This window comes from Ylistrum balloti, unplaced genomic scaffold, assembly GCF_031769215.1.
Source record: "Ylistrum balloti isolate Yb309-2 unplaced genomic scaffold, AGI_CSIRO_Ybal_v1 Utg370534, whole genome shotgun sequence".
Classification (NCBI taxonomy): Eukaryota; Metazoa; Mollusca; class Bivalvia; order Pectinida; family Pectinidae; genus Ylistrum; species Ylistrum balloti.
Window position 1 is genome coordinate 277,375 of NW_026782340.1, and position 20,126 is coordinate 297,500.

The 20,126-nt window shown below is 35.8% G+C and overlaps 2 protein-coding genes across 2 annotated transcripts in view; both read right to left on the reverse strand.

Moving 5' to 3' along the window:
* Window positions 1–4,149: 4,149 nt before the first annotated feature.
* LOC132555977 (sacsin-like) lies at window positions 4,150–7,870 on the reverse strand. Its single transcript, XM_060220364.1, has 2 exons — window positions 5,657–7,870; window positions 4,150–4,437 (listed from the first exon to the last, which is right to left on the reverse strand). Exons 1-2 carry the CDS (start codon window positions 7,868–7,870, stop codon window positions 4,150–4,152), a joined length of 2,502 nt encoding a protein of 833 aa, XP_060076347.1.
* A 67-nt stretch (window positions 7,871–7,937) lies between these two features.
* The window catches only part of LOC132555978 (sacsin-like), a 15,605-nt gene continuing 3,416 nt past the window's right edge, over window positions 7,938–20,126 (reverse strand). Inside the window, exons 5-6 of the mRNA XM_060220365.1 lie at window positions 16,994–18,538; window positions 7,938–16,597 (exon numbers count right to left, since the gene is read on the reverse strand). Of these exons, the coding sequence (XP_060076348.1) occupies window positions 7,938–16,597; window positions 16,994–18,538 (10,205 nt within the window). The remainder of the gene's footprint in view (window positions 16,598–16,993; window positions 18,539–20,126) is intronic.

Genomic DNA, 20,126 nt, shown 5'->3' on the forward strand with positions numbered 1-20,126 from the left:
CCATTTAGTTCATATAAATCAAAGTCATCCAAAAATACTCAATAGTTTCATAGAATTTGGTTGTTAAATCCAACTAATTCAATGTTATTTCTAACATCCATTTAGTTTATATAAGCACTTTCATCACAAAATATAAAATAGTTTCATAGCCTATATTTCTCTAAAACAACCTAAATCAATATCATTTCTAACATTCATTTAGGACAGATAACACAATTTCTTTACAAAATATAAAACAGCTCCATAGAATTCGGTTGTTAAGAACAAACTAAATCAATGTTATTTCTAACATCCATTTAGTTCATATCAATCAAATTGGCACAACATTAAGATAGTTCCACAGATTTTGGTTCTTAAAACCAACCTAATCAATGTTATTTCTAACGTCAATTTAATTAAGATATCTTAAGTTCCTCATAAAATATGAAATAGCTCCGTAAAATTCGGTTGTTCAGAATAAACTAAAGCAATGTTACTTCTGACATCAATTTAGTTCATATAACCTACGTTCATCACAAAATACGTAATAGTTAATCAGACTTTTGTCAAAAATAAACTACATCAATATTATTTCTTACATTTATTTTGTTCAGATAACTCAAGTACCTCACAAAATTGCTTCATAGAAATTGGTTTTTTTAACCAACTAAAGCAATGTAATTTCTCAAATAGTAGTTCAGATAACCACGTTCATCACAACATACACAATAGTTCATAGCCTATAGTTTTGTAAAACAAACTAAATCATTTCTAACATCCAAATACATTTTAATTTACATAAACCAAGTTTATTTTACAAACATAGAAGTTGTAATTCAGACATTTGATGTGAAAAACAATCTAACATCGTTTATAACATTATTGAGTTTATATAAAACGAGTTCATTCCCACACAAACATAGGTACAGGACATGTTGCAGGAAACATTGGCATATTTGTCAACATTTTTGCTGAATTTGTCTAATATATTGGTTTATATTAATAAGACAATTTTAACAGAGGCCTAACATGCAAGCAAAATGAGAAAGATTTAAAGCCATTAAGTTATGAAGAATTAATCATATTTGATAAATGTATTATGTTTAATGAAAAAGCACTGTTGGTAAAAATAACTATAAATCTGCAACAGGTGCGTTCATCTTTACATTGGACTTTCGAAACTTCCTTCAGTTTTTTCAACACACACATAGTTAATAAAGCAGGAAAGGTCAATTCTTAGGCACCATATTTTAAAGACTAATTCCTAAAAGCAGAATGGATAACTGAATATTTCTCTTTTGACATTTATGAATATATATAATTAAAAAAATACAAACAAGCAAACACGTCAACAGAAAAAAAATCTTAATATAACTTAATTAATGTACAAATTCATTAAAATCGTCTTGTATATGCGTTGGGTAAAAGTAGATATTTCTTGGAATGAAATCACATTCCGCTGATTCAGATACTACATAGTTAAAAAATAATAAAAAAGACAAAACCACTAAGTCAACAACATATTAATACAAACTGAAATCAGATAAAAAATAAGTAGGGCAAAATATGAAGAGACGAATGATATACATGATCCATAACAAATGGAGAGATAAAGACTAGATGCTCCGGAAGGCTAAACATCTCTCCGTATTCATACGGTATCTCTGATACTTGTCATCCAAATATTGATCATTTCGAGCAAGAAATGTTACGTTGAAATATGAGAAGATGATAAATAACAACGGAATCTCAAGGCATACTAACTAGCACCAAACACGACCAATTTCATCTCGTAAAAGCAAATAGATCGTTTCTCAATGACAATGGTATAGCGATCATTAAGATATAATCACTATGCAATTTCTTTAATGCCGATACATATGTACATGATTAATTTATAACCATCATATATTCGTAAGAAAGTAACAGACCGTAAAATGATAAATTTTCGTAGATTTTTGTTTTAGTAATCATTGAATGTATATGGCCAAAGCAGTAAAAGTTAATTTATTAAAGTATCTTTATCCAAAAAATCCAATATCCATAAAATTAAAAAAAAAAATTCATTATTCTTTTCTTCAAAGAAAACTTGAGTCTCTTGAAAATATCTAATTTTACATAGCAGGTTGTACCGCTGTGTACCGGTCACTTACATGAAAAAAGATATCATCATCAAAGGAGGAATTAGAAGGTGGTGATATGGCATTGTGAATGAGATATTTGTTATACAGATCAGTAACGAAATAAAACATTTTACAGTATTAACATTAGCACATAGATAGATGTTATCACATGGTTAAGTCCCATTATTTTGCTGTTGTATTTATCAAACATCTCATATTAAGCTTTGCAGAGCTTTTCACAATATATGAATAATGCAAATACACGATTCAACAATATGTATATCAGGTAATATTAAAATTATCTTAATCTATGCTTAACTGAAATAATAAACAGTAATAATACTATATATAGCATTAAACCCAAAGTAATTTACAATTGTTTTTCTATCAGTTTCACATCATTAACGATAAAGATTAATATTTATCAATTTTATATCACAGTATTATTATCATGTAGTTTACACAAACAATCTTTATGGATAATGCATTCCTATAGGTACGAGTACAATGCCTTTTACTATAAAATGATAACTGTCTACATATTTTGCAGTACTAGGGCCATAAACCATACTTATATATTTTTTTTACAAATATTACAGTATCAGATGATTAGAAGAGTATCGCCTATGCTAGGAAAAAATTATCTACAAATTCAACAGTAGTAGTTTCATAAACCATATCAAAATAAAATATACAAATTGTGAAGTACCCTTATCACAGGCTCCGAACCCAAGATCTTTGTCTTAAAAATTGCCAGATATATCTTATAGTAAAGCAGAATGATTATGTACAATGATTTTCATACTTAAAAGAATAATATACGGAAAGTATTATGGTAGAGATACATATATCATACGCTATACTAAAATGGAAGTTATAAACCGTATCAGTTACTAATCATATGTACTGAAAAGAATAGAATGTTTTCAATATCAATACAATTAAAATTGCAACAAATATTACATTTAAAATGGTAACAGATATCAAACAATACGTACTAATAAAATAATGACACACATCAAAGTATTATTGTCACATCATATGCAAGGTCATTCTAAAAGAATACTTATCTTACAAATAATCAGTTTAAACGTCATTTGTTATAATCAGCCCGAGAATTATTCACAAATAAAAAAGTAAAAGTGTTATATCCTATGCGTAAAAGAATATTTATACATAACATAACATAGCATTAGGGTCATATCACATATAAGTCAAACATAAAGAATAATTATCCAAACTGCATTCAGTATTAGCGTCATTTAGTATAATAAAAAAACAGAATTGTTTACAAATATAACAGCACAACTATCATGTCCTTTACTTAGAAGAATATTTACACATATCAAGATATCAGTGTCTTATCATATCAAAGTTGTATTCAAAAATGATCTCAAACATAATCTGTATCAACCTAATATGCTATAAATTTAAGAAGTATTATTTACAAAAGTAGATAATAAGTACACTGTCTTATTCTGTAAGATATTTACAAATAGTTCATTATGCATAGAATGTACCATATATCAGATCAAATAAAATAATACTTATTTCAGATAAATTAAGTATTAGTATCATAAATTGTAATTAAAAGAAAAACTGAACCAAATACGACTTATAAGTAACAAATTCAATACTACAACAATGCATTTATATAAACAAAGTATCGAGTATCTTATTTTATACATATAAAACTAATACCTGTCAGCAACACAGTACTTATTTGAAATACATTATTATAACAAAATGATTATATGCAATTGTTTGACAAATAGGTAAAATATAACATATCTTATCCTACTACTGTCCTTACAGTCCTAAATCTATTTCCTGAAAATGTTACAACATTACCATTATATCATGTGCTTAAATGATTCATTATATGCAAAAAAGAGCAGATGATATATTATTCATACATATGTCATTATTCAACACTTGATGCTAGTTGCATTATGCAAACACATATATTAATATATAAACTGGGGTTTCTTAACGATGATGACAGTATTGTCCTATGTGTATTTAAGAAAAAGAATCTCGTTCAAAGTTACAATTCGTCCTCAATTTTATCAATTACCTTTTTTGTCAATTCCATTATTTTGTTAGTTTGCTCCTTTGAATACAATGTTGCTGGTATCTCAGGATAGCCTTGGTCATCCGGGTAACGCATTTTGAAGTAACTTCCAACTATCGTTTCTATCTCTTCTAACCAGTCGGTGAGTTGCTCTTGCTCGTTTGCTTTCTCCCACGGAATGATGCAACGCAAGCTATGTTGACGAGTAACTTTATGTGAATCCATACTGTACACATACGCTTTGCAAGCCTTCTCGCAAGCCTGAAATGATGAAATTCTCATAATGAGTAAACATCAGACCTAAAATAGAAGAGTTTTAATCAGGTTCTGGAGGCAAAGTTATCTCCTATTTATCAATTTTATCTATACTCACAGCATGTACGGGCATTTCGTTTCGATTAAGTCTTCTATTATAACATTTTATTTGCCTCCCGAATTATATATTTTTCGATTTTTGAATGATTTATGTACCTTGTAACGAGGTTAATGTAACATTACAAAATGTAATAATTAAATATGTTAATTTTGCGATAGTCGAAAATTTTCCTTTTACAGCATATGTGATAATGACTATTTTCTGAGCATTTCAGATGGACCAATATTTCATTTTCAAAAAATTTCAAGGAACAATCTTTAATACTTTAATGAAGACCAGGGTACTCAATTTTCATAGGCATGTTTTTTCTGTAATACAATGCATAACGCAGTTTCATTTTTTCCTTTCAACAGGTCAAGTGTCCTCAAGATGAAGCAGCATTAACACAACTACAACGCTTTAGCGGTGCAATCTTTTTGGTATATCACAAATACTGAATTCGATCAGTTCTTTGGTAAACATAATTCATAACTGCATAAAAGGAATATTTTTTTTAACTTTTACAGAAAAAAATGAGAATATTCCTCAATCTTGTTTCTGATTCGGACACAATGAATAATAATGTAGCCGAATAAAATGATCTGTCAAAAAATTTGGAACATTTACGTCTTTGTGGTTTTTATTATTCACAAAGTCTTTATTTCATTTAAGATAAAGGTCTACTTGTAAGATACGTCCTTTCAGACGACCGTGACAGCTGATGTTGATTCATAATTTTGTCAACGTTGATGTAACACGAACAGTGCAAATTGAGGTTTTGTCGCAATCTTGCTAAAAGTTTCCATGGTGAAAAGCAACTCTGACTTATCAAAACAATCCCATGAAATAATATAACATTATTAGAATATTGACATCGTGTCAATGTAACGTTTTATGGATATACTAATAAACAGCTGATCAGATCAGATCACCGCTTTCCACTTTAAATGAGAAATTTAGATAGTGTTTACATGCATAGGAACTGTCTAATTAAAAGAAAATAAATTTGCCATCTACTGAAACACTTGTGTATGTGTGTGAATATCAAACATTGACGTTTCTTTACAAGTATATGAAGAAATATATACTTGATTGTTTATAACGTGGACTAATTATAATTCTTACTTGATGGAACTTGAAGCAAATCCAGTTGTTATCTTCTTTGAGCTGAGTATCACCTTCTAAAGATGAATTATTGAGTTCTAATGATATCAATCCGCACTTGAAGTCCCTTTTAGCTTGCCGTAACCACCTCTTTGCCTCTTCAGGTTGTGGGTCAGTTTTATGTTTTCCACTTTGTAAACTCGAGTCTTGACCTTGCCTTTGCGTTGCAGATACCTTGTCTCCGAAAGCCTGCCATTCTTTTGATTGTTTTCCATAGTTCCATTCATAGTAGTTTCGTTGTGCTTTCCGCTTTGTATAGCCTTCAGTAGCTGAAGTGCTTGTGAATTCGCCTTCGTCAAGGCGGCGAATGATATCAAATATAAATTGCGTAACCTCCGTTGAAAACAATTGATATATTTCGCCCTTTAAGAGATTTTTATCAGGGTGCCATATCAATAACAATCTCTTCACGACTCGTTTTTTGTTTGCGTCATCAAGTTTCCAAGCATTTGATAATGTAACGATGATTTCGTCGAACACACTGTCTCTATTAAGAGGTATGGATCCAGCTTGTCCAAACTGATGAACTACTAGTTCAGTAGTTGTAGATTGTTCAGGATATGCCACCTTATATAGTCGCAGTCCCATTACTATTTCGTTTCTGCCATGACCGAAACTAACTTCGTACTTCTGATGAAGCCAGTCGTTTGGGTTATCCAGTGGAATTGTTTCTAATATCCGGACAAAAATGTATATCCTACCTAAATTAACATCTTCTTGGTCACCATCTATGGCCGGATCAAATTTCTCGTACGCGACTAGGTCCTGAACCTTTAAAAAACGTATTTCGTTTTGAAGCAAGCCGTGTAATCCTAAAGGAACCATTTGTCCTGGAAAGTACGCTAAATATTCATCGAGTTCGTTTCCATCCTCATCGAAAAGATCTTCACAGAACTGTTTGAATCTTAAGGGATCATCCAGATAATCAACTACTTCACGGATTTTTTCTGGCGATATCTTGTTGTCTAAACAATCTGAAAGTGTTTCAAAGAGTTCTTGCCCAATGTCTTTAAGCCAGGTCCGTATTCCATTATCGTTGGCTTCAAAAAATAACTTGTGTTCACCATTTTTGCTAGAACGAAAACATTTTTGCGAAGCTTCTGTGTTTGAAATACGTCTGCCATCCATCGTAAGAATTGTTGTAATCTCCGAGACAGAAATAAGTTGTATTCTCAATAGTAACTGACGATAGTGGTGGAATTCTTCGTCACCGAATTTGCCAATTACTTTGATTGCTTCCAAAAAGTTTTGAGACGCTTTAAACGCTTCTAATTTCTCTATCTTGATGTCGTTTGCGATATTTAAATTTGATATAACCATTTCCTCCAGAATTGAACTTAGTATTCTAGGTTTGAATCCATTTGGTAACTTCAGGATAAGATTTTTTTGTTCGTGGCATTTCTTCAAACTATGAATAAAAACTATATCATGATCTTCACTTTGCATTATTCTACGTTTAAGCTTTGGTTTATCTGCAAACACCAAGTCCGCGGACTTTGCTAAACGTTTGTCGGAGGTGGGTAAATATAACGTTTCTACATCTGCCATGGACGTTTCAATATCAATCAACTCCGTTTCCTCCAGTAACATCATCATACTTCTCAACGTAATCTCCACGTCATGTAGGCGATTAGGGTCAAGCGTATTAAATTTGACTTCGCGTTGAATTCTACAGATTACATCTGAATATTGACATAAAGTAACAGTCGTAGTTGCTCCGAGGAATTGAAAGAGTTCCTGGTATGGACCATAACAGAGGGGAATATGAAACAAATGGGGCGGAACCGGTTTCTTGCCGTCAAATGCGATAGCTAATTGTTTAGCCATCACGAATAGTTTATGTTCCCTAATGTATACTATTGGCGTTTCCGACAGCATTCGTTTGATTTCCGGATGATGGTGACAAATTTCTTGTAAATGTATGTATATGGCTTCCATTAGTTCATTGATAGTTTCAAAAAAGTGAGCAGATTCGGTTTCCCTTTCTTGTCTCTTCATTTCCTTTAATGTCTTGTTGAAAGAGTCGCAAACATTGTGAATATGGGATATCACATTGCATAAAGATGGCTTGTGTAGAATTCCTAAACAGGCCTCTATATTTGTTCTTGCACACCTTTGGATGTCCCACTTTACATGCCATGGTAAAATAGATGTCGTGGTCCATGCTAGACGCATCTCAGACTCGTAAACAGAGTCACAAAATTGTATCAACCCTTGGCATCCAAACTGCGGATATATCTGTTCATATGTAGATTGAACACAGTGCGGTATTATAAAGCGAATGTTTTTTTATTTTCTTCAGCAAGTCAATATCTGTGTACAGCTCTCTTTCGGCAAACAGGTACCTGACAATTTCATTGGACTGTGCTCTTATATTTTCCGTCATCCCTCTGGTTTGTCCACTGCTTTCAATCTGCTTAGCGAATTTAACAAACAAATCTGCTGACACTGTATTTTTCATTCCCGCAGATACCATGAGTGTTTTCCATTCATTATATCCGAATGGATTGGGTGGGAACATGGACTGATCGAACAGTTTTTGAAATAATCTGTTACGGGGATCGTAGAAATTGGCCGCTGATTTGACACTTCCGTTTTGATAAATGAATTTCGATGTCCGCAACGCTTCTTTAAACGGACAGTCAGGGACATCTTTCAGATTGCGCCTCACATATTCCAAATGAGTCAAATGATGATTTCGTTCGAGATGATAGAAAAATGGCAGAATATGTTCGCAATACAATTCAGGAACTGAAATAATTTGATTGCAATATAAGTAGGACATCAACTCGAACGTGGAGTAGTTTTCTTCTAACAAAATGCACCCATAGCTGTTCATCCAAGTCTGCATTCCGTCTTTATCTAGTTCGCAGTGTTTTTTCACGATGAAAATCCGCAGATTATTTGTTTGAAGTTTGACGTTGATCCCAGTGACAGTCGTGAACAAAGGGAGGTCACGTAGCTTTGCAACTATGGATGCGTCTTGTTTAAGTTTCCTTATATTTTCTGACTGTGATAGGTGCTGCAGTATTGCTTTGCATTGACTGATCTCCAGATATTCCAAGTGATTCTTGTAGTAATGAAGGCATTGCACTAATCGTATCGGATCGGTTTGTGATGCTACAAGATATTTTAATGTATCATTGTAGAGGAATACGTTTGGCTTTGTCACTTTTAGAGAGCTAAACACACTTCTCAGGTATTCGTCTCGAAAAGTGCAGCTGTCCAACAGAATGAAACTTTTATCAAATGGAACTAAGACCTCGTTGAGAGAAAATGTTCTTGGCGTATTCAACTTTCCGGGGATCAGGCACCAATTCCCAAGCTCCTCGAATGGTTTTTCTTCTAAAGAATCCAAATACCGCCAGAATGTCTTCATCCAACGCCGACTTATCCGTTCTTCATTCCATGGTATTTGGTCAGGTCCTGATAGGATAGTCTTGTCGAAATTTTGTGGTAGCATTCTTGCGAAAGTGTTCAAATCTAAGCCTTTAAAACACTGATAACTCTGTAATGGAATGTTCTCCAAGACATCGACGATATTGATATGCACAAAGTGCTTTGCTGACCATGGGAGCAGATCACAGAACTGAGACAAAATTACAGGTGAAGTTGAAGAAAAACATCTCAGTATATCATCGTTCGTCACCAAAAGCGGTAGCTGGTCCATGTGTTGTTGAAAACTTTCCAAATCTATCACACAGTATCGTAGCAGACGATTCACATTGTCAATGCTTTTAACAGGAGTGTCTGTTACTTTACTATTTACATGGTAAAGAAGACATGCATCCGGCGAAGTGTTACCTACCCTTATGAATTGAATGACAGTGCTAGGGCTAATCAAATGTTCATCTGATTTATATTGGCAAAGGGATATGCTGCTTTCCTGCTTCAAAGCTTGGCGCATACTTTCGTGAATCCATATAGGAGACTCCAGTAATTTCATGCCGATATTTTTAAGAATACTGGTCAGATTGTGCGCATTTGTTACAGCACATTCAAGATTCCTTTTTTTGTCAAATTGAAAACTATATTGATAATACCGAGTTTCATTTAGTTGTGGCATTTGCAGAAACTGATCAAGTGTATTATCAAAACACGCAGGAAATGCATGACTGTTTTGTTGCAGAGCAACCCACCATATATGTGTTCCATTCGCGGATAGCACAGGGAACACTGTCGACTCCTTTTTATACAGGAGAGCAAAAAAAGACGATATCATGCATTTGATCAGATCAGTTTTTCCTTCTTCATAACGTGGAAAGGCCTCGTGATAATTTTTCAACCTTGATTTTATATCCGTCATTGTAAGCTCTTCCCTGTTTACATCGTTTACAAGGAAGTTGTCGCGCAAACATTCAATTGCTTGGACGTAGCTATTTGATATTATTGTACCTAAGAGCAATCTGTTCCAATCGCCTCTGTATGTTTTCTCCCACATTGATCCCCTTGTTTGAATAAGAGCAAAGTGACCATTGATATGTACGGGGAGACCTGTTTTCAACGGCAGAGGAAGAAAACAAAATGCTTGGCCTTCTTCTTCTTTGGTTTGGGTCGAAGCACCTGACAACTGAACGAACCCTCCTCTTACATGAGACTGGTGAAAATACTCAGTTGAATCAATATATTCTCTGCCTGTATTTTCTTCTTCCTTTCCTTTGTTCCTTGATACATTCGGAACAGCCACCGCACCTTTCGGTGTGAGAGCTATTTCACCGCACTGAAAGGCTGCACTTACGCTTTCCGGAATATTCACACTGGATTCAAATCCAAATGTCTGGGATACAATCCAGTGTTCAGGTTGATGGTAATCATGTTCCTGAATGGTCATGTTGTATTGAACCATTTGAAATTCAATTTCTTTGATATCAGCCGATTTATCATATAAAGCTTTAGTTAATGTGTCACTCGCTGTGGTGAACTCTTCCAGATTACGCTCGTCGTTTTCGTGAAGACTAGAACTCACTGTGTAATTCGTCTTGATATTTCCTGTTATATCTATTTCGCATAATGAAATTTTTCTCACATTCCTCAAGAACAAAAGGCATTTCTTCACATTCAACTTGAATTTCTGAATTAAATAACTCAGTTCACCACTGTCCATTGGATTGTTACATATGCGCGAAGAACTTGCCATGCTTTCGTTTCGTAAGGGAAATCGGAACCATGTACCCTTTGACCTTGGCATCTCTTTCTGTAAATAACATTCAAATATCCCCGGATATGTTTCTTCTAGTTCTCCTAAATCAGGAATCTGCATTCCCGGGTTATCGTCAGTAGCAGGACAAAAAGAACAGTGAGGATCAAAAACGCAGAATGTTCCATTATTAGGTGTTGTGGGACCTTTGGTAATGAATGAAGGCGCGTCTGTCAAATGATAAACCACATTGAATCCGACTCCAAACTGTCCCGCCTTCAATGGATTTTTAGATTTTGTTCCTTCGCCTAGTTTGCAAATACCTTCAAGATCTGCGGAAGAGAAACAAGAATCATTGAAAACACATAATGCAGGACCTTGAATTGCAGACCACTTCTTTCCAAATATGCCGTTCTTAATTTCGTGTTGTCTGACGTCTTGAATAAACACAATTTCCCTCGATCCTGCGTCATCAGCATTTTGCAACAATTCATACAATATTGTTTCATCTGGAGGATATCCTTCGATGATTCCTCTCAGTCGTGTTACCAGTTCTTCCTTTTGTCCAAATGGCATACTCCCTTTAATATCATGCAGGTGCTTCTGCCGTTTTGATATTATGCCAAGAAACTTGATAGTACCCATCGACACTTTGGGGTTAACAAAATGCATGTAATTTTGTCTTTTCAGCTGATACCCATCATCTACACACAATTCTTCAACAGGTCGAAAAACATTTGAATCGTCCGGGACATGTATGCGAGACTTTTCAGCGGAACTTAATGTTATTCCGTGTCGCTCGCAGACTGTAGAGAGAAGTCGTAGTAATTGCACTGTTAGAGAAACACGCAGACATTTATCCTTGCTGTCCATCCTTACCACTGTGAGTGCTGTTAGAATATTTCCATGAGAAAGCTTTTCTTGCACACCGACAAGTTTGAGAAATGTTTTGTATTTCCCAATATCAGATGAGCCTAACTGGTATATTGCTGGACTACAATCAATATCATGGAACGTTTCCATGGTTATTCGCTTAGGAGACACAAGACAATTAGTCATCCATATAATAGGCAGATCATCATATTTCTCTGTCAGAGGTTCACGTAAAAAGTTCATGTACTTATATACAGATAAGCATATTGAATGTAACTTGTTTTTCTGTTTGTCTGTAAGATCTTTAAAGCGCACTCGACTTGCTAACAGCTGTGCTTCAATGTTATCTCTCGAACATTTCCGTCTGATTCCAAGTAACCGCAGAACCTTCTTAACATCGACATCACTTTTGATTTCTTCCTCGTCAACAATCAGCTGAGAACATGCTATTCGTTCCATATCTCTGGGGAAAAACATTTGATTCGGTGGGAAAAACTTATTTTTTGTTTTTGCTGACCTACGGACCCATGACAGAGGCCAATCGATAGGCTTCCTTAGCGAAGGAAGAAAAGCTGTTCTGCTCAAAACATCGTAGATCTCCGGGCGATCATGTTCTCCATCCAGATATGCCAGTAATTTTCGACAGCGATCTAAGGCCTCTTTGCGATCAGGTAGATTGGCAATAGACTCAGCTCTCTCAACAATCATTTCGTCTGACAATGTCCGGTCCACCATGCCTAAATGCACAAGAACATCTAAGATTTTATCTTTTCGAAACGGCTGGTTGGCGTCAGATGGAAAGCGTCCATCTTTTTCACGGAACAAGTTTGATACTTTAGAGTTTGGTCGTACAAGTTCATTTGGTAATCTCAATCGCCTATCTTGTTTGACTGGAATACAAGGGTTTGATTTTAACAGTTGTTGCAGATAATGCTGACTATCTTGTAGAATGAACATTACCAATGCATCTCGCTTGTTTCCATCTATGAACTTTATGTTTCGAAAAAATATGTCTTCAAAGAAGTTTTTCACGGAAAGAGTTTGCTGGTCTAGTCTTTCCTTACATCCTGATGTGCAAAATTGTGAATACAATTCTTTTGACATATCCATCGGAAGGTTTATTCCTCGGAACAAACTTTGAAAAATACCAAAGGCTAAATCCCCAACAGTCTTATTATGACGAAAATCATTATCAAGAAAAATGGAACCACTAAATGTAGCACGGCGTCCAATTGTCGTATGAAATACTTCGTAATCGCCATTAATTACTTTTTCGCAAAAGGATTTTGTCAGGTTTGGATCTCCATCTGTTTCCTTGCAGGGAATAGGCCAAAGTGATTCATAGTTTTCAAGGACAATTCCAAACCCATCTAAACAAGTCATCATTGAAATGTAAGCGTTGCAAACTGCATCAGACATCAGCATTTTGTTCCAAATCTGACCCATTGTTTCTCCTTTTTCGTCACTTGTTCTTTTTACTAAACCTTTCCTGTCACTTCTTACGGCAAAAGATCCGTTAATGTGTACAGGCAGTTGACACTCGACGGGTAAAGGCAGAAAACAAAAGTAATGACTCGTATCATAGAATCCAATCTGTTTCTCTTGATGCGGGAACGGTACCGCTGTACGTTTTGAATGTGATCCTTTCAAGGAAACAGCAACACTTCCTACGGACACTTCTCTCTCACTTTTAAAGTGATTGGTATCTTCAGGCAGTGATCTATTACTTCCTGAAGCCCAAGCAACCAACCATAGCGAAGACTTGAAATAGATGTTCTTGACTTTCAGAAGTCTGCTTTTAGGCATACTTAAATTCACTGATATCAGTTCATTGAATACAAAGTCTTGATTTTTTCTGCTGGCACTTTCAACTTCCTGCATCACATGGATATCAGCGGAACCCTCCATCAATGGGGTGGTTTTGATGACGGCTTTCTCAATGCTAAAAATAAGCTTTGTATCATTCACTGGATTCAAACTCTCTTCTGGGAGATGATACAGTTCTATTTCCTTTATGTTCTGGGTAAATGTCAACATATCACCGGCACAATCCTTGAACAGATGAAGCAGTCCGACCATATCATCTCTGGTATACGGAGTGCTTTTAATAGCACTTCTCACTGCCTGTTGTTTAGTTCGTAAGGGAAATCGGAAGAGCGTTCCCTTAAAATTTGGTGGGAAAGTGCTGCCCGACAAATCACATCCAAAAATTTTGTTGTACGGATGGAATTGATTCTCCATCAACTTCAGAATACCTGAGCTTTTTTCCGTGAAGGTCAAACGTAGTCCTGGACTGCTTTTGTCTTTGATTGCTTTCCCAAGGTACGTAGTGTGGGGATCAAAGATAACTAGTGAGTGTCCACTAACAAAACTGGGAACATCAGTAAGGTTGTACATGACACAAAATCCAAGTCCAAATTTTCCTATTTTGAATTTTGTGCCCTTCTTTGTTCCTCCGCCGAGATTGATAATATTTTGAAAATCGCTTTCGGTAAACTGAGCATCATTGTAAGCCCACAAAGCAGGGCCCTGACATTCTGCCATGTTAGCGTTAATCAAACCAGTTCTTGCATCTTTATTTCGCCTTTCGTCGTAAAGAAATTTAATACGTTGCGCTCCAGCATCGGCTGCATTCTGGACCAGTTCTTTAAAGACAGCCATTCCATCTGGATAGTTTTCCAGTATATTCTTCAGTCTTGTTGTTAATGGCTCTGACTGTCCACATGCAGATATTTCTTCAGTACCCCCGTCTGACAAAAATCTCTGAGTGACAGAGCGGATTCCGAGGGATTCTGCTAAGTCAGTACTAACATCGGAGTGAACGTTTCTGATATTAACATCAAATTCACTGTTACACATCCATCCGGAATCAACATCAAAATATGTACAGTCTTTAACTTGATGCAAGTCCAAACTAGCGTTATCTGATTTTACAGGAACTAATACATCATCAAGGCTCTCGTTCTCATCTTTAAGGCTTACTATACATTTGAGAATGTCTATCACCATCTTCCTATCCCTTTCGGTTGTAGAATTTGTAGTTGTCCTTTTAATCGTTGTTAGAACGGGCTTCATTGAATTAATAGTGAGTTCAGCTTTTGACCCAAGGAAAATAAACATACTGGAGAATTCGGAGAACTCGGCAGGTAATTTATACATAAAAGGTTCAAGAGATATGTTCTCATTCGTCGGAAAAGATACATATACCTTTTCTGGAAGATGAAACCCTTCTTGCGTACAAACAAGTTCTTCTGACTGTAGCTCCTCAACTCGTGACGTGATGATACTATCGAACAACTGCTGATATATGTGTTTTATTAAGTATATCAGTGCTGCTTTGTCTTTGATGTTGAATACTTTTCTCAAAACTTTCAACTGTAATAAACATATTTCTACACTAGGAGGAGTATCCCAACCGTAACCCTCCGCAAGATTTGGATATAAAGATGTTGCTGTAATGCATTTGACTGACGCCGAAAGGGACTCAAACTTCGTTGAGAAGACATCCTCCGGTGAACATAGAATTGACTTCAACTCTTGTCCATACCATGGTAGTACACTTGGATAATGAGGTGGCTTATGTTTAAGATAGGTTATCCATCGGTACTTGTTCAGATGTAATCCGCCCAAACTGACAGCGGATTGTGTGGTAAGTTTCTCTAGAAGTTTCATCACTTGACAGGAACATTTCCTAACATTGTCCTCTGCCGTGTGTGCATGCTGGTTGCACTCTTCATCGAGTATTTTTACCACATTGCAGATGTCTTCAGTTTTAACATCATCCTCTGATTTCAATCCTAATTTTTTAAGTGACCATTCAATATCATCTTTTTGATATTTTGGCGGAAGAAGTTTTGCTTTGTCGAAATGAAACAACTCTTGAAGATTTCTATTAGTATGGTCAAAAAATTGTCGTATCGATGCAACTGCAATATCTCCTAATGAATATGAAACTTCAATAAACTTTACTCTTGAACCTAAATCGAAGATTTTTTCGTGATCGCCTCTTACACTGTTAAGATGTATGAGTAGAAACATCATGAAATCCTCAATGTTCGATCTCGAATATCCACCCTCTCCGTTGATGATATTTCGTAATATTTCTTCAACTACATAGCATTCTTCCACTTGTGTAGCTCCTAACCGCTCGGCAAGAATCTTATGTGAGGATTCCAAATGAAGTAGAGGGAATGGATATTTAATTGGAATGTGGGTTCTGCATGCTATTTTGCCATTCTTCGATATTGAAGTGTATTGTAAGTCATTGTTTACGTTCGTGGTTTCCGAAAAAATATCCAACTGTCCCAATACGTAGTCAGCGTCTGTACTTGCTATTTGACTATCCTTAGACAGGAAGTCTAGCAAAGCCGTTTTCTCCTCCTTACTCGATCGTTCGTTAAAGTGACGAATTGTTGAATACATATCATCGTTTTTTTCCAAAAGTTCTAATACATCTTTTAAGTAAGGATATTTGCAGTGTGTTCCCATCAATACATTGTATGTTTCACCTTTCGGAATATGTGGTATAACAGCTATTTTCAAATTTGAGATTGCGCTTCTCAGATTCTGGTTGAGACTTTCCATCCCTCCACACTCAGCAACCACATACTTACCCTTTAATTGCATCAACTGCGAGATGTGTTTGGTTTCGGAATCGATTATGTTTTTTCCCGGAATCAGAGGCATATATTCAAAATCTTCCAAAGTGTTATAATGCTGATCGATGTAACCCCAAACACGATCAAGCCAGTCCATTGTTATGTGGATACCAGAAATGTCTAAATATTTAGTGTGAGTTTTCTTTCCATTCGCAGACAGAGTCTTTTCAAGCAAATCTGGAAAATCGTCTTTGTTTAATCTTCTCAGACAGAAGTTAACCAGATTTGAAGATACTGCAATATAGAAAATAATCTCGATCAGATCAATTATGACAATATTGATGTTATATGTCAAAGCACATTTTGCTAAAAATGCACAGAAATAATAAAGATGTCTATCTTAATGTTAAAAACAGTATTTCAAAGGATCTTAATGAGGAAACATTAATAAAGTCCATGTCAGATTCTTCTTATAGCATGGTCATATCCTTAGAAGATTTTTCCCTCATGATTCCAAGTTATTCATTGATGGTAAACTTTTTTTACTAAATTACTAAAGAGAGGAACCGATATTTGTTTCATCTATATTTATTTTGTAGAAAATCTTCAAAAGTAGAATATAATTATTCTTGCTTGCGGGGATGGACGTTGTTTCAAGTACAGTCTAAACCTGAATTACATGTTACATACCTTCGTTAAGGATTTCATCCAAATGGTCCAACAGTATCTGTGGTATGTCTAATTTGACAAAGTTCTGTTCTATGCCTGGAAACATTTTCAACTCATCCTCTGTGCAAATGTACTTTGGATTATCATCATTAAACCAACCGAACGTACCGTCTTCCAAGGGCAAAAGTTGAAAGACACCAAGATCAGTGTACTGTCGATCTATTAACACAAACTGCAGTAAGAGAAGTTTATACCTAGTGGAAAGTTTTGTGTAGATATAATTTTCTTTCATCACATCTCTCAAATAATTCGGTGTTATTCTTTGTACACCAGGAAACGATTTTGCAACATGCATTGGCACATTAACGACGTTACGTCCGCTATCCAGTAGAAAATTGACTATACATTGTTCCATCTGGTTATCATTAATCGCACAAACTTCCTCTTCATTAACATTCAGTATAGAAAACACTGCATCTTTTGGTTGAATCCATTTGCCGCCATCATGTTTCGTGTAAAATGTATTTTTATCTTCAAGGCTTCTGTACAATGGATCGACGATGCTAACCCAGTTTGAATGAACGTTTGCCCGCGATGGAAGCGTTTTGTTCACTAGGCTGTCAGATTCAATACGTTGTTCGCAGTCTGTGAGTCCCTTTATGTATTCTAGAGTTAATGTGTATGCATCCACAATCACTTCTTCACAAAGCAAACGGTTCCATGTCTGTGCTTTGTCTTCTCTATACAGCTTATCATCTGTAGGCCATTTAACGTGATTTCTGTCCTGGCTCAAGGCAAAGAATCCGTTAATATGTACAGGCAGTCCTGTGCTATTTTCACTTGAAGACGGAAGTGGAAGGAAACAGAACACCTGTCCATGAAACTCATTGTCTAATGTATCATTGACTGGAACCGCAATTCCTACCAAAGGACAGTATGACAGGTATTTATCGTCCGACAACGCTCTCAGATCCGCAGAAAGATTGTTCATGCCTTTAACATACCTACAAACGATCCATTGTTGCTTTTTGGATTCGTTTCTTTCCTGTACAATAACTGTGACCAAAAGTACTGTTTCCATATCCTCATCTGGTGTTCTGCCTTTACACTCTGCAAGTTTTAAGTTGAAAGATTTCCTCTTTTCGTCTTCAAGAGTGATGCATTTCACAGAGAATGATGACGATGTATTGCCGTTTTCATAAAAGGAGACTTGATTTATATTCCTGAGAAAAAGTGGTAGGCAATGAGCTTCATTCTTGAACATAGATATCAATTCACCGACATCAGAATGATCGAAGACTTTTGTTGACAATTCTGAAGGAAAGCGGCGGAATGGAAACCAAAACAGTGTTCCGTGGTACCCATCCTTCATAGACTCTTTTGTAAATCCGCAATGACCATACAATTTCTCTAAGGCCACCAGAGCATCTTTATAACGTCTTTTCTTCTGAACAGATTTGCAAAGTTTCTCGAATTTCAAAGTATGGCAATCGTTTCCAAGCTTGTTTTTTGACCGAAACGGATCGATAACCAATATCTGATCTCCACTTATTATGACAGGGTTATCTACAATATAATAATTTAAAACAATTGCAGCAACAATCAGACAGCAAGATTCAAAATTAAGACAAAAATGAAGACTGAATTACACTAACAAAAACGAAAGCACATTTAAATTATGCAATCAATAGCCTATGATATTTCGGGGATGTTGTACAAAACTGCATAACAATGTGAAGGAACAAGTCTACTCCTTAAAAAGGGGGACGTCACTCGTGTCGTCAATAGGTACTCAAAGTGGGATACCCGCGAAAACAAAATGACACTTTAGTACCTGGTATGCGCGGATTCTCCAGTGCATTGAATTCATGAGAAGATTAATTCGCTTAAAGGTAATTTTGTTGTTCCATTCCTGTTTTAATGCTGCGATCAACTGAGTGTGGTTAGTTTTTTCACATTTCCTAATACGACGTCCCATTGACGTTCAATGGGAGACATGTCGGGGCCACACGGGTGCCATTTCAGAGGCTTAACGTTGTTTTCCGTGAGACAGGCTCCGGCAACATGGGGTCGAGCATTGTCTTGCTGGAAAATTAGGTTATGACATCTCAGAAGTGGAAGGACGTGTCTGATCTCTGCATTGAGGTTTAAATCCAGGACCACTAAACGGGATTTTACTCCATGGGAGATGCCTCCCCAAACCATTACAGAAGCCCCATCGAATCTATTGTGTTTAACGACACATGCGTCGGCAAAACACCATGCCTGCGATATACCCTTTTCCTTCCATCTGAGCGATACAGACAGAATCTAGACTCGTCGGTAAGCATCACACGCCTGCACCAACGCATTCCAAACCTATTCGGACCCTGTCTGTGCGTCCAGTCTAGCCGTACTTGTCGCACTTTGTGCGTTTTTTTTTATATATATATATAATGGTAGATGCCAGGTTACTAGAAAACACAAAACAACAAGAAAATTTCAACATCGTTCACATATTCAGAATCCAAACTCGAATTAAGAAAAACTAGGAAAAATTAATTGAACAATCAATTACACGGAGTCTCATGAAAAGGACAAGGAAAAATAAGACCAAGTGTTCCTGAAGAGTAAGAGTCTTCTGCTTCATCGACGACACTCAGCATGTAAATCCTGGTCAATCCAAGTAAGTAATGTTATGTTCTCAAATGAGATCAAGGTATACAACAACATTACCAACAGACAAACTAATGAACATCAAACACATTCAGCTTCATATCGCACAAAGATACAGTAATGAAAGTTTACGAGAATTTGAGATGTCAGACAGAATAATAGTTTACGAGAGACTGAGATGTACAATTAGACTACGGGCAAATACGGAGGAATCATGTAAATCTTGGTCAATTCAAGTACGTAATATCACGTTCCAAAATGCGAATAAGGGAAGCAACAACCAGCAGGCTTACCAACGAATAAGAAACACATCCAACTTCACATCGCACAAGAAAATAGAATATTTCCCAATGGGAGCATCTAGTTCATCTAATTAAACGCAAATTGACGTCCAAAGCAAAATGATATCTCCTAATAAATACCTGGTGTAATCCTGGATTTGAAGCTATAATTTTATATTTGTTCTAGAACTTTTTGCATAAGAGTTTACTCATGATAA

Excerpts from the sequence above, each read along its gene's own strand:
- LOC132555977 (XM_060220364.1), bottom strand. The coding sequence starts at position 7,870 with ATGCGTCTAGCATGGACCACGACATCTATTTTACCATGGCATGTAAAG. Across the intron at positions 4,438-5,656 it reads TTTGCTTCAAGTTCCATCAA|GCTTGCGAGAAGGCTTGCAA; the intron begins GTAAGAATTATA and ends TCATCATTTCAG.